Source organism: Canis lupus, chromosome 20 (assembly GCF_011100685.1).
Source record: "Canis lupus familiaris isolate Mischka breed German Shepherd chromosome 20, alternate assembly UU_Cfam_GSD_1.0, whole genome shotgun sequence".
Taxonomy (NCBI): domain Eukaryota; kingdom Metazoa; phylum Chordata; class Mammalia; order Carnivora; family Canidae; genus Canis; species Canis lupus.
The window spans coordinates 35,544,247-35,559,731 of record NC_049241.1 but is presented as its reverse complement, the minus strand read 5'-3'; the positions used below and the strand labels follow the sequence as shown (position 1 = coordinate 35,559,731).

General features: G+C 44.2%; 1 protein-coding gene across 10 annotated transcripts in view; it reads left to right on the top strand.

Annotated features, from left to right (window-relative positions):
• CACNA2D3 (calcium voltage-gated channel auxiliary subunit alpha2delta 3) overlaps window positions 1-15,485 on the top strand; it is a 946,725-nt gene that overhangs the window by 775,681 nt on the left and 155,559 nt on the right. For all 10 annotated transcript variants that reach the window (XR_005374880.1, XM_038566127.1, XM_038566132.1 and 7 more), the window contains 5 exons: window positions 15-82; window positions 3,864-3,909; window positions 4,068-4,165; window positions 6,203-6,296; window positions 9,294-9,389. Coding sequence is in view for 9 of the 10 variants with exons in the window: in XM_038566127.1 (XP_038422055.1) it covers window positions 15-82; window positions 3,864-3,909; window positions 4,068-4,165; window positions 6,203-6,296; window positions 9,294-9,389 (402 nt within the window). In the remaining variant the exon portion in view is untranslated. The remainder of the gene's footprint in view (window positions 1-14; window positions 83-3,863; window positions 3,910-4,067; window positions 4,166-6,202; window positions 6,297-9,293; window positions 9,390-15,485) is intronic.

Sequence of the window (15,485 nt, the reverse complement as noted above, 5' to 3'; positions counted from 1 at the left end):
GTTTCTCTGCACAGCTTAGGTGTGGCGCTCTCCAGAGGTCACGGGAAATATTTCTTCCGAGGGAATGTAACCATTGAAGAAGGTAAGATGCTGTCTTGACCCATCTTATCCTTTAGCGTGGGGAAAGGCCCCAGAGCCAGTCATTGGATTAATGAAAGAACTTGCTCATCTGTTCAGCCCTCTGTCCAGTCCCCGGCCATTTCACTCAACTAATTGTCCACTTGATAGGAGCTTGCCTTCCAACTGGTGGTGGCCTTCCTTATGATTTCATTTATTTATATTCTGCTTAAATCCACAAAACTGTTGAGCCAACTCATAGGATCATCCACCAACTATATTCTTCCCATACGTAAATATCAATAACAAGAAAAATACAAAGTCATGTAAAAATTCAAGCCCCGGGGGAATAAAATGAAAACAAAGGTATGCCAGTCTTAGTCTTCTACAGTAGGGCTACAAATTTCATCTGGGCTTCAAGGTATTGCAAGTCCAAGGGGAAATATAATCATTTAAATGATACACATAGGTCAAAAGGAATAAGGAACACTTTGAGATTCCCAGACCCTCTTGTCTCCATAAAGCTTAGGTGCAAATGGTGGTTAGGTTTCAACTCGTGGCAAATGGTAGTGGTTGTTACAACCCTTTAAACTTGAAAAACACTGTCACACCTATGCCATCCTTTACAACAACCCAGTAACTCAGTACTGTAGAGAAGTTGCCCTCCCCAGTATCATGGGCTCACAGGGAGGGGTGAGGCTGACTTCTGAAAGTCTCCCCTCCCTGAGTGGTCCTGAGTAAGTCCCTCACCCAACATGGGTGTTAGAGTTTGCATCTCCAACAAGAAGGAGCAGAACCAGACCAGTGTTCTTCCTGAGTGTCCCCAGACAATATGGCCAAGAGCCGGAAGATCAGTCACAAGCCAGTTTCAATTAGACAGAGCTGGTTACAAGTGCATGTCGTGAACTTCCAGAAGCTGGACCACCTTGGGGCTCACTCCGATGATGTAGTGGAGACGAAGAGATTGGTGGTCCCTGAGATGCCAAGTTCCATAGCCAGCTTCCTGGTGTACTGCCAGCTTGTGTGCATTGTTTTACAGGTTTTAGTTTTTGTCTCCCAAAAAACTGTAAGATCTTAAGGGGTAGGAAGGAGATCGGAAGTTTTCATAGTGCCCACTGCAGAGCTAATCAGTTGTGTGGTCTCTCTTCCTAGAGACAGGAAAGAGGGAGCAGGGAGCTTGGTGACTTGGGCAAGATACTCAACAGGACATGTTCTCAAAAATTATTTTTTTAACTTCTAGAATTTTCTGGTTGTACGAGCCATGTGTCTCTCTGCAGATAATTATGTCCATGAAGCCAGAAAATTCATGTCTGAGGTCAAGCTGAGGAAATAACTCATTGTTAGCATAAGAGAAAGAGAGATTATTAATGGCTTATTTGCCTTTCATGTGTCCATTCTGTTAGTCCTCAATACAAAGGTCTCTCTCTCTCTCTCTCTCTCTCTCTCTCTCTCTCTCTCACACACACACACACACACACAGTTGTTTTTGCATTGTCTTTGGGGTCATTTGTTCAGTCACTAACTTTCCCCTGTGTGTTTCACAGCTGTTAGGCTGAGAGGTCATAGAGAGAATCTCAGAACTAACCGTAATCACCATCCAAGAAATTAGTGTGAATCCCTACAGGGCGAAGAGTATCTAGTTATCCATACAAAAGAGGTCCAATCTTATGTCTGTTGGTCCTCTGTCAGTAAGAGGGCTTACAGTCCTTCCAGCTTTGAGTAGCTGCCAAGCCCAAGAAGGCTGCTTCCCCTTGGACTAACTAGTAGAGGGTCTTATCATCATAAGCGCCGGGCACAATCATTGTTCTTGGAGAAGGCAGGCTTTCTTGGGGATGGAAACCACACTTCTGTAGGATCTTCCATAAGGAATTCTGCTCCACAGAATGTGGGAATCTTCAACATGTTTTGCCATTGTCATATATTGCACAGATGGTCAAGAGGTAGACATTACTTAAAATGTAGAGTTGCTACTAAGGCTGAAGGTATGGGCTATAGTTCTACTTGATGAAATTGTTTCTCTTCTGTATCTCCTTGACACTTTGTATACATATATATATACATTACATATATGTATATATAAATATAAAAATACATATAGAGAGAACACAGTAGTTGTTCATTAAATTAGAGCTTATGTCATTATTGTCTGCATGATCAGTCATCTAGTAGATGTGGTCGTATCAGCAGGACCAAAATCAGAGGTGAGCAACTTAGAAAACAATTCAATTTCCTTGGTGCCCTGAGAACTTAGAGAGGAAACAATCAGAAAGACCTCCCCTCCAGGGATTCATCTACAGAGCCTCTGAAACAGAGCCAGAGAGGGCTTTATCGATGATAACAGACACTAGAGAAATTGATAGCATTGACAGCATTAACCCAGTATTCCAGGAAGGGGAGACCCCACCTCAGGGCCTTTGCACTGGTTATTCCTTCTGCCAGAGCACTCTCTCCCAGTTATCTACATGGTTCTGTCTCTTCCTTCCTTCAGGTCTTTGCTTAAAAGTCACTTTCTCAACGAAGCCTTCTCTGACTACCCTACTTAAAGTTGAAACTCTTTATCCTTTATTTCCCATCTCTTGGCACTCCCCATTCTTATTCAAGTCTGTTTTCCTTCATAACCCTCGTCACTAACGGATATGCTATGTGTTTTAGTTTTATTTGCTTACCTCTTTTCTACCACAGGAAAACAAATACCACAAGGGCAGTGATTTTGTTTTGTTCATGCCTATATTCTCAGGGCCTAGAATAGTATCTGGCATGTAGTTGAAGAAAGGAAGGGAACAGGCAAGAGAGAATTCAAGAAGTTGCAATGATACCTCCAAAATCATTCAACCAGTGGGTGTTGGAATGAGGAAATGACACTTGGGTCCTATATGATGATTTTCTATCTAATGTATCCCCTACTGCCTATAAAATCAAGCAGGAGTGTGCGGTATCAGGTCTAGTATTTTGCTATTTATATTATACATTTGTATTTGAAGGGGAAACTGGAATCTTGAGAGCCATAAGATACTCTTAGCCATTTGGAAAACTCTGATACACTCAAGGAGGCTATAAGCATCATTCAAGTTCCTGAGGTCATCACTCAGAAGTGTGTGTCTGCTGATGAGCCTTCAAAATGAACTCACATGAAGATAAAATGAAAGACAGTGATTTCACAGAGTTAGAGTGATCTAGAGCATTCTGTTAAAAACTCCCCAGTTCCTTGCAAACCTCAGTTGTTCCAGCTACTTTTATGGACTGATGGCTCATTTTTTACTTAGGATCTCATAACGACTAGCAATTTTTGCTGGTCAAAACCAGTCGAGTATTGGCCGTTTCATATCATTCAACCTATATTTACTCTCACAACCAGCTATCAGTTATTTCTTGTTTTGCACATGAAGAAACTGACATTTGGAAGAGCAAAGTAACCTGCTGACATCACACCTGAGTGATGTGCCCCAGCCCAGCTCTGTGCACTGGCTGTATGGGGCTCCATTTTCCATGTTTCTACCACAATGCCAGGCTTGTCTCCAGGAATCACTGCTGTGCTGTTTGTCTTCACGGACTTCAGGCTTTCCTAGGATAGTCAGCCTAGGAAGGTGCCAGTGGTGGCTGAGGGAGATGCAAGTGAGGAGGGAGTTCTGCATCACTTCCTTTGTTCAGAGTCCCCTTTTCAGAAGCAGATATCTTTGGGGTTGATGCCTATCCATCACCACTCAGTGGTCCTGCCCTCAAACATTAAAAGCACATGAGAAGATGAGGGGTGCCAGTGCCCCATGCAGGTGGTCCTTACACATTAACCCCTTCTCCTTGACCCCCAGGCCTACATGACTTAGAGCACCCTGACGTGTCCTTGGCAGATGAATGGTAAGAATTAAACCATCCGTCATCAGCATGGGTATTTGTTGCCATCTTTGATTTCAAGTCCTCTATACTCCCTTCCTACCTCTCCTGGTTCAAAGGCAAAGGAAGGCGGTGCCACAGATACTCACATGTTCTTGCTTTGGCCCCTGTCACATTCTTAGGTCCTACTGCAACACCGACCTACACCCCGAGCACCGTCACCTGTCTCAGCTAGAAGCTATCAAGCTCTACCTCAAAGGCAAAGAACCTCTGCTCCAATGTGAGTGTGCTTTCAACACATACTGTGTGTGCATGTGGCCATGGTGGGAGTGAACTTAAAACCCTACTTCCTCTCAGCTTTCAGGGGAAGCTTTGCTTCCACGGAGATCATCGGTCCCATCAAATCCAGCCAAGTGGCTGCTGCTTATGGGAACAAGAGGCAGAATGTGGGCTTCTTTAAGTCACACAGAATCCTCAGTCCCAGTCTAATCCTTTGCATTGGATTTTTCCTCTTACCAGACCACTTAAGTCAAGCACCTGAGTAGTATGAAAACAGTACCACTGGGAAGGGACTGTGAATATCTATGTGCTCCTTTATTTTATAAACAAGAAACAAGGGCAGGCAATAGGACTTGTCTCATCTCAGGCCATACTCTAGGTCTGGTTCTCTCTGGAATGGGATCATCACCGTGACATGTTGCCTCATGGGGCATACATGCTGCTGCTCCTACCAAGGGTCCTCTGAGGAAGCTCACAGAGTCAGAAATGGCCAGTGGCTAGTGCAGAGGGGGCAGGGAGAGAGCAGCAGGCCTGATGCTCACCAAGTGCAAGAGCAGTCCCTGGACTGGCATATGAGTTCAGATAGCTAGTTTGGGCAAGGAGAGATTCACCAACAATGAACACAGCACCTGTCCCTACCCCCAATGGGTAGGGACACTTAGTCAGCGATGTGAACCATCCTTTACATGGATTCTCTCGTAGGATAACCCCAGCAGCCCTGTGAGAGATGGAAGGAGGTTTATCTAACTTTCTAAGCCACCTCTCCATGGAATGGACATACTGTTTGCTACCTGCTCTAATAGAGAAAAGATCAGATGGGCATCACATAAGCCTAATTTTTCATTTCCTTTAACTATCTGAATGGCATATTTAAACAACAAAGATATAGAGATGATATAAAAATTTACATTTATCATCCAGCTTTATATAATCTTAATATTTTACCATATTTCCTTCTGGTACTTTTTAAGGAATGAAACATTACAGATAATATTGAAACCCCTGACTCACCCTGTACAGTCTCATTTCTCTCCCAGAGAGAATCACCCTCCCTCCTAAACTGGTTCCTCACCTCCCATTCATCTATACTATTACTAGAGTACTGTAAACAGTATGTGCCATTATTTTCATTATTTTGTGTATTAACATTTATATGTGCTATACTGTATATCATCTATGGTATAATATATGTATTGTTCTGCAACTTGTGTTTCACTCATCACATTTTGAGATTTACTTGTGTTGATTATTTACCTCTAGTGCATTTATTTGAATTCCCTGGACAGTATCCCACCACGTAACTATATCTCAGTGTATCTATTGTCTTTCCGGCGATGAGTCGTTTCCAGTGTTTGCTTTTACAGCATAGTGCCACTGTCTCGTTGGCCCCCAGCCAAGGGGAGGACTGGCTGACTGTCAGTGATAATTAGTTGGCCCCTCTGTAGACCACTTGGAGGGCTCTGGGATGCTTTTGCTGGACTCATCCCACTGACTCCTTAGCCTCTTGTATAGAGTGCCAGCAAGACTCCCTTTGGATAGGGGCAGATTTCTTGCTTTAATCTGGAAAAAAAAAAAAACAACTTTTAAATGGAAGGAATCACAAAATAAGAGTCCCAGGAGTGTTTAGCTATTACATTCCTTCCTCTTCTTACAAATCATGGGGAGCAGAGCCCTGAAAAATTGCAGATTTTGATAGAGGAGAGAAATGGGGATGAACAGAGCAAACTTTCTAAGGCATGCTGGTCTGTGGCACAAACTACTAGATGGACAAAGAAAGCAGAAAACTGAAGAGGGACACACCCAAGACTCTCCATTTGCTATCAGGTCATCGGAACGCTTTGGGGGTCCCTGTGTGGCTGGTGTAGCCACTGTGAGAACTGTTCCATATTTTCAGCTGGTGGGAGGTGAAGGCATAAAGCGATATACCGTGAGAGAAAATAGCTTGCAGTTACTACAAAGTGAGCAAGGCGAGCACCTCTTGTACCCCCTGTGGGGACCCCAGCCACAGCCATCTTCTCAAGGGTGTCCCTCCTAATAGGTGACAAAGAATTGATACAAGAAGTCCTCTTTGATGCCGTGGTGAGCGCTCCCATTGAAGCCTATTGGACCAGTCTTGCCCTCAACAAATCTGAGTAAGTGGTTGCACGTGTCCCCCTTTCATGGTCATTTCCCCACAAGCCGTCCGAAATATGGTTATGGTTTAAAGAACTAAACTGTTTTAGGAGCTTGGTGTTAAAGTGCTTTAATTTTCCCCAAAGCTCCAAACCACAAGAGCTCGAGCAGATTAGCGGCTCGGGCTTGGGTGGCAAGCTCCTGGGTTTGACATATAATTTGAGTTTTAGCGTTACATGAAATTTGGTGTGCCGAGGTGGGGGGCGCTTCTGAGGAAGCGGGAGGTGGAAGGAGCACTTAGCTTCTTGCCCCGCCATGGCTCCTACTGCTTCACAGTCTGAAGGGGACTTGGGATCTGGGCCAGGCCGGCTTGTAAGAAGGATGGGGAAGTGAGAGCTCTGTTTCATGAGGGTGTCAGGATCTAACCCTGTGGCTTATTTCTGAAGCAGAGGATGCAGGGAAGGCAGGGCTGGGCAATAGGAGTTGTCAAAGTCTTCAGCAGCTTATTAATATTCTTATTTTACTAACTAAAGTAGGTTATTAAAGATTAAAAATAGGAGGCAAAATGTGTCTTTCTCCTATACTTTCCCATCATACATTTAGTTCTGTCTCCTTTTCTGTTCTTTATTAGCTCCTTTCTTTCCTTTACCTTCCCTTTTGTATATTCTCTTCTATCTTTCAACCTGTTCTTATTTTCATTCATTCATTCTCTCATCAGATACTGATTGTATGTCTGTTATGTGCCAGGCACTGGACTAGGTTTTGGTGAAATGGAGCTAACTCAATCAATCAGAGTCCTTGCCATCATGGCATCTGCAATGTGTAGTGTGCCAGATTGTGATGAGTGTGTAAGAATTGTGATAACTACTTTAAAAGAAGTGTAAGGACATGTAAAATTTAACAACACCTGGAGTGGAGATGGAAGATACAAGTTTTTTTCTGGGTAGAAACTCAAGAATTCAATGGTTAGAGAGCATTTTCGGGAAAATGAAACAGCATGTGCAAAGGTCCTGAGGTACAATAGTACTTGACACATTCGAGGAATTTAAAGAAGGCCAACAGAAGTGAAATATAGAAGGTAGGCTGGAAGATGTTGGGAGATGAGACTGCAGAGGGCCCAGGTGACTCAGGACCCTTGGGAGTCAGGTGAGGATTTTAGATTCTATACTGCAAGTATTAGAAAGTCATTGAATGATTTTAAGAGGGACATTTTAAGATTTTAAGAAGGACATTATCATATTTGCATTTTTAAAGACTATCCCTCTACTGCCCCTCTACTGCTATGTGAAGAATACAGTTGAATGGCGTAAAAATAATAATAAATACTCCTATAACATTCTGAGGGATTTGCCACTTTGACCAAGGCAGTGGCACAGAGAGAAAAGATTCACTTGTGGCATGCTCCAGAAGTGAGACCTTCCTACTCCCACCCTCAGATTTGATGGTGGGTCTGCTGAGTAAGAGAAGAAAGGCTGAGCTGTCAAGGATCACGCTCAGGTTTTCAACATGAATACCTGTGTAGATAGTGGTACCATTTCCTAGGACCAGAGACAATGAAAGAAGACCAGGTTTGGGACTAAGCATGTCAAGAGTTCTCTTCTGGACACTTTAATCTCAAGTCTCCCAAGTGGAAATATGTGGTAGGCAATTTTATCCAGGAGTCTGGAGCCCCAAAGAGACATCACCATTCTCATTATACTTAAGGGTGTCCTTGGACTGCTTACCTACATGGTTCTTATTTCCTGGGAAGGTTTGGGAAGAGTCAAAGCCTTTCCTGCAATTGCATTCTCTGGTGGATGTGGAAATGTTTCTTTTAAGCTCTTATGAAACTCAAAATCCAGTGCAAAGATTGCTGATTCACTCCTAACACATGCTAAAGATTTCCAAAATGGTAGCTTGCTTTGTAGTCCACATCTGTAACTGATTGGGCAGCCTGGCTTTCCAATTTGGGTAGGCTGCAAGCAGAAACAAATGCATAGTGTTGGTTTTTATTCACCCCTTAAATACTTAGAGGTAGTATCGGCCACTTTGACTACCATCAAAGATCAAGTAACCAAATTATCTTATATTGAAGATGACATGGATAGTGCTTCAAATCAAGTGACTACTAGCATTTAAGGAAGGGAAGCAAATTTAAGAACCACTATTTCTCTTCATACTTTTATTGTAGGATGAAATTATGTATTTGTGGCAAAAGACCCGTTGCCTTTTTTGTGAAGAGGGAGACATTGTGAATATCCCAAATGTGCTCAAACATACAAACTTTGCCTTGAAAGTTGAAAAAAAAAAAAAAAACACCTGTAGTGAATTTTAAAATAAATTTTCTTTGCTAAGGCCACTCTCAGGGGGTCCTGTGCATGCTATCTTAAAGGGGTCATTTGAAGAAACCTCCCCCCCCCCTTTTTTTTTTACTCATCTCTTTGGGATTGGTGGTAAGAAGAAGACCTATGCTCTGGTAAAATTTATAAGATGATGGCTTCAAATGGTATAGAATTCAGGTTCTAGACATTTCTCATCTGTCGGGCACTGCAGACGTGACTTAGTGGCTCAGTTGCTGTTGTTACCAATGTCAGATTCCACTAACAGTCTCAGGACCAAGAAAGGATTTGGTAGGTCAATGCAAAAGGCTAGCTCTAAGGATTTTCTTCCTTTCCTTAAAATCATTTCCATTGCAGCCTGTTCTTCTGAATTTGCACCCAGAACCCTAGATAAGGTGTGTTTACTTAGCATAAGGGGTGTGCATTCTCTCATGGTGCTTTGGAGTTCTCAGAACTCAATGGAGTTCTTAGTTTTTCTTGCAAGAATGACCACAGAACTTTTGTAAGGAGTGAGTTTGCATTCTGTGCTTGGTGCACGCGTGCAGCTGTGTGCGTGTGTGTGTGTTTCTGTAATTTCTTTTAAAACTTCAGGTTTCAAAACTACTGTTTCATAAAATATCCAGTGAGTCTTAAAATGCAAAAGCCATTATCTGCTGACTGTCTGGAAGCATCCCCCTGTTGTCTGCTGCTGTGTTTCAGGAATTCTGACAAGGGCGTGGAGGTTGCCTTCCTCGGCACTCGTACTGGCCTCTCGAGGATCAATCTGTTTGTGGGGGCTGAGCAGCTCACCAATCAGTAAGTAGGAAGGCTCCTCTGCAGGGGCCCAGGGAGCTCCTGAAATGGGAAAATCAAAGGGAGGCTTGCGTTTCTTGATTCTATGACTGGTAGAAACAGAATTCAGGCCACCCCGGGCCTGCTGACACTGCTCCCCCTCTGTTCTACCACGGGGGCCTGAGCGTGTGTGTTCACCTGCCGGCTGGCCTTTCCACAACCCTTTGTTCTTCATGCTCGCTGGCTTCTGTCCACTGTCCTGGGGTCCTCTCCCGCGCTGGTGAGTCATCGCAGAATCTGGCGATGGTGCGGCTGCTGGGGGAGCAGCCAGGAGGAGGACTCCTGACGAATGGCCCTGGGGCATTCAGCTGCTCTGCAGCTCTGCATTGGAATTCCTGCCTGTCCAAGAATCAGTGTTTCAAGTCTGTTGTTTATTTGTTTGCGTATGCTTTAATAAACCTCGGTGCCGCTGCGCTGAGCCTGAGGGCCTGGAGAGCCCCACGCCCAGGAGTGGGCAGGCTGGTGGTACTTGGGTTTGACAGTGTGTCCTTGTGCTTCCAAAGAGACCCAGACGGACAGCGGGCAGGGCCTCCCCAAGTCCAGGACCCAGATGCCCTGGAAACCAGTGCTCAGCCTCTGTGTCTTCATAGAGCAATAGGGTCTTACCTCTTCAGCCTGGTGTTGGAGCAGAGCTGGTGTGAGCCTGGGAAGTCTTTTCTAACCCCATTTATATTTCTCAGTTTGGTATTTTTTTTTCTCTAAAGTAAGAGGTACAGATCTAGTCTGAGAGTTGGAAAGTTTGCCAAGTATGTGTGGGAGGGTTCAGACACTACCCTCAGACATCACACACCCCAACCTATGGATACCTGAGGGTGAATAATCAAGCCACAGGCTGGCCACCAATCCAAAAGGGGTTGGCCCACAGGAGACCCGAGGAGGAGATGCTCTTGTCCCAGCAAGCCCCATCCAGCAGTGCTCTTGCCTCTTAGATGAGGCCCTGACTCCCACCATAGGATATTATAAAATCAAATCTGGGAAATGGCAAATCAATAGATTTTTAGATGGTCTGTGACTTGGCTTTTAAATCCCACTCAAGGACTCTTTCTCAGCATCTCAAATTTGTCATTTAGGAAGTTGGTTACACTTGTGACTTGATTTTTTTTTTTTTTTTCCAAGCCCTCATTAGCTTTTTAGCCCTGCCCAATTGTTTTTCCAGAGGGCAAGTTCCTAGGACTAGAAATGTCAAGATACACATCACTTTCTCCTTTCTGGACCTAGAGAAACAGAAGGAGACACAGGAACTGACTCTCTTATGCTCAAGAGGAGGGCTGTTCATCTTGAGATTGAAACAGACAAAGCAGAAGAACAATTACAACAACAAAACAGTGTACCTTGCTAGTCTGTCCTGTAGGTCACACTCAGGACTGCTGGGGTGAGCACCTGGCTTGTCCCACCGGTTTGCTTCTGAAAAATGACAGTGATGATCAACCTGGGTTCTTGGGACCTATAAATGTAAAACCACTTTGAGAAGCTAAAAATATCTGCAAGTATAGGTTAGCTCTGCTCCCTGTGACCCTACTGTGACCCGGAGTGAGTAGTCATTGGATATCTGGATGGATGAGATAATTCTTCTGTCTTCAAGAAACTCATACCATTGACTCATATAGAAGTACCTTTGGCATATTGTGCCTCTATATATTCATATATACTCATGTAGAGGCATAATAGAATTGAGTGCTGTTGTCTTAGGGTCTTGTACCTGACTATCCTGTCCAAGCAAATGGCATTTGTTTGTTTTTAAGATTTATTTATTTATTTGAGAGAGAGGGAGAGCACAGGCACATGTGCATGAGTGCAGGAGGAGGGGCAGAGGGTGAGGGAGAAAGAGAATCTCAAGCAGACTCTCCTCTAAGCATGGAGCCAGACATGGGGCTTGATCTCACAACACTGAAATCATGACCTGAGCCAAAATCAAGAGTTTAACACTTAACTAGCTGTGCCATCCAAATGCCAGATGGCATTTGTTAAGACCCAACTATTCAGATACTCTCTTAGCCAGGGCTAGAAAGCTTTTAGATTTTCTGTGTTTTTGTTTTTATTTTATTTTATTTATTTATTTATTTATTTATTTATTTATTTATTTATTTATTTATTTATTTTTATTTTCTGTGTTTTTAAAGAAGGGAGGCACCTGGATGGCTCAGTTGGGTAAGCATCTGCCTTCTGCTCAGGTCACGATCCCAGGGTCCTGGGGTCAAGTCCCATATCAGGCTCTCTCTGTTCAGTGGGGAGCCTGTTTCTCCTTCTGCCTGCTTCTCCCTCTGCCTTCCACTCCCCCTGCCTGTGCTCTCTCCCTCTCTGAAAATAAATAAATAAAATTAAAAAAAAAAAAAAGCACACAAAGAAGAGTCCAAAGTACCAGGGAGAGGGCTAGAGAATGTGAAGTCCTCACCACAAGACTAACTAATATTAGCATCAGCCTCCTATGCTGAGATTCCATCTCTTATCACCACCACCTGCTTTTAGAAGCACATCAATTCTAGTTCACTGCCTCTGTGCCTGCCAGTGTCAGCAGTGAATCTTGTGCCTCCAACGTGGCCTCTTGGAGCAGATGTAACACATACATCGAAGCAGCGATGTCAGCCTCTGCACTGAGGTTCTGCTCCACCCCCCCATCCCACCTCCCACCAAGAGTCCTAAGTCTAAGAGATGATTGCTTCATGGAGTCCATGTAAACCACAGAGAACGAAAGAAGCTCCTGAGCTTTAAGAATTCTATATATTTGTTGGAGCCATTTTCAGTTTACATACTGTGGCATGGCACTCTAATAGAATCGTGGTAAATAATTTTATTCTTCCCATCCTGTAGATGAGTAAATGGGCTCAGAGATTCAGCGACTGACCCAAGTAACTCACCCAAGGTCATTCAGCTGTGCCTAAAACCTAGACTTGTCTCACACAACACCACACCAGCCCCTAGTATCCAGAAGTAGGCTTTCTTTCTTTTCTTAAAGATTTTATGTATTTATTCATGAGAGACACAGAGAGACATAGGCAGAGAGAGAAGCAGGCTCTACGCGGAGAGCCTGCTGTGGGACTTGATCCGAGGACCCCAGGATCACGATCTGAGCCAAAGGCAGATGCTCAACTGCTGATCACGATCTGAGCCAAAGGCAGATGCTCACTCAGGTGCCCCCAGAAGTAGGCTTTCATCTCACCCAGAAAGACCTATCTTCCTGAAGAACATTTTCAGAGATCCTGGAGAATCAGCCGTCTCCTTCTTCCTTTTGAATCACCACCTGGTAGTTGTCAGGAACCCACAAGGTTTCCTGGCAACCAGACCTTCTTCTAGTAACACCAAAGCCAATAGAGATCAAGCACTACAGGTTCTTGCTTGCTGCAACAGGTGCCAGCATGGTCTGGGCCTGAGCAGCAGGCACTGGGTGCTCAGTTGTGCAGTGTTCAAAGCCTATTACCTGTTGTCCTCAGATGTTCCCCATCAGTTTAAGCTATTATCCCACCTTCCAGGACTGGGAAAGAGCCCTCCCCTTCGACCCCTGCTGCCCCTGTAGCACCATTAACTGCTGAATGAAAAGGTTGCCTTCCTCCCCAAGGTTATATACATCCAACCGCTGAGCAGGACTATCACAAATGAAAATTCATGGTTGTGCCATGACGCAGTATGGAAGGCAGCCGTCCGTTTCACCTGGGGCTAGGCAGCAGAGTCCCTTCCACACACCTGTCCAAGTCAGATTTATGAATAAACTCACGTCTAAAGAAAAAAAAATGCCAAAGGCCACATTTCAATATTTGTGAGTCCTGTGGATTTTAGGATCATGGAGCATTACCACTGAATTTATCAGTGCAAGGAGGAGCTTGTCTATAATAGTATGCCTGGAACTCCCTCCACCCAGCACTTTGAAAAACCCAGAGGTCTAGGCACCATCTCTGTCCCGCTCATGACTCCGCAGCTGGCCTTTTGAATGACAGCAGAGAGTCTTTACGTGGTAGCATAATACTGATGAGGGAGTTTGGAAGAATTGAGAAATATTGTTTAGAAAAGATATAGCAAATTGCTTTGAATACTTGAGGAACTCTTATCGGAATATGAGATTTGATTTATTATGTGATCATTACACATACGATGAGTGCCTGATGAGTGCCAGGCCCTGGAAATGTCAAGAAAAATAAAGTCTCTGCCCTTAGAGAGAAATTAGGACATACTAGTGTAAGTTAAAAGGAGTCTTATTTCCATGCTAAGAATTTTAAGGGTGGCCTCCAATGGTATGGGCTTCCTCTAGGAGTGAGCTTTGCATCTTAAGAAGAGATCAAGGGATCACTGATTGGCCACACCCTAAAACCACAGAATGCTTTCCTGATTTAGAAGCTAATTCAAGTAGTTTCTAAAAGCCAGCTAATTGCAACTTAGCACATAAATTCAACCATGCTATAACAGTGTAGAATATTTGAGTATTTTTCTCCATTGTCTGTGCAATCAGTCCAACTTCACATTGCAAACTGCTGGATAGAAAGTGGTGCCATTTCTGGTTCAGTGAGTGGCCTTTTCCCCTGTATACACATTGTCCCCTGACTGCTCTCCTTTCCTGCAAGCTGTCTGCAGACTGGGGACTAGCCAGGCAGTCATTTCCTCCCCTGAGTCCTCTGTGTCAGCCAAGACGAAGCACTTGGGTGCTGGAGAGTAAACATGAACCTTTGGAGTTCATTGAAGCCAGCACAGACTCATTGGAACTTTGGGATATGTAAGGCTCTGTGGAGGGAACCAAAAGCTTCTTTCCTCAAAGACCTCAGGAGGCTTGGGTTGGGACACAACATAGTGCAGATGAGGCCAAGGAAGAAGGAGGCTGTGTGACAGACCAAGGCAGTGGGCCCCAGGTGGGGCAGGAGCTTACCCATGTCTGCAGATTTGTGTGGGAGGTGGGATTTGAGGCACACCATGAAGGGAATATGATTTTGAAAGGAAGAGATAGGGAAGAAAATGCATGTAGGCTTCAGGGTAGAGAAAAGTGCTGTGGGCAGCAGGTGGGAGGCTGGGCAAAGTGAGGGATTTACAGAGGAGGCAGGCAGTCCTGCTGTCTGGAGGGAAAGCTGAGGAAGAAGGAAAGGAGCAAGGATCTCTACGTGGCCAACTGCTACCTCTGTTACACTTTTTCTAAGAAGAGTAAAAATCTGCTTAAGAAGTTGCTCTTCCCAAGGATATCTGATCATGTGTGAATTATAAGGCAAGACAGAGCTTTCTGACTATCTTTGGTCTTCTGATATGATTTCTGGAGGCTCTGTCTGCTTGCTTGCTTGCTTTAGATGCTAAGATAATCAGTTCACTAGATATACTAGAAGAAGTCATTTCACCCTCTAGGAGTCTGACTGCCGGAATTCATAGGGTGTTTGAGTAATCTGGGGTGCACAGTGTTCTACAGGTTGTCTCAGAACTGGGATAGGCAGGGTGGGGTTCTGAAAGCCTACACTGTCTTTATCCAACAAAGGCATTTGGGACGCACTGGCATCTGGCTTTTCCTTGCTGAGAGGTGCCAGGATCCTCATCCTCTCCCTCTTCCTCGTCTCCTCTCCTTTCCTCCTCCTCTCCTTTCCTCTTCCTCCCTTCTATTCCAGTTTTATTGAGAAATGATTGACCTACACCACTGTAAAAATTTCAGATATACAGCATGATAGTTTGGTTTACATATATGGTGAAATGATTACAATAGGTTTACTTAACACCTCTCATCTCATACGGGTACAATAAAAGAAAAGGAGAAAAATCCTCCTTGTGACGAGAACTCTTAGGATTCACTCCTTTCACAACTTGACTGTGAGTCATGCAGCAGGGTTAGCTGTAGTCACCGTGTTGTACATAACAGCCCTAGGACTGACTTATCACCAGAGGCTTGCACCTTTTGACCACCTTCTTCCAGTTCCCCTTGCCCCCACTCCCTGCCCCTGGTGACCACAAATACAATCTTTTCCTGATTGTGGTGGAGTTTTTTGTGGGTTTTGTTTGTTTGCTTGCTTTTGTTTCTTTGTGTTTAGCTTCCACAGATAAGTGAGATCATATAGTATTTGTCTTTCTGTGTTGGATTATTTCACCTAATGCTTTCAAGTTCCA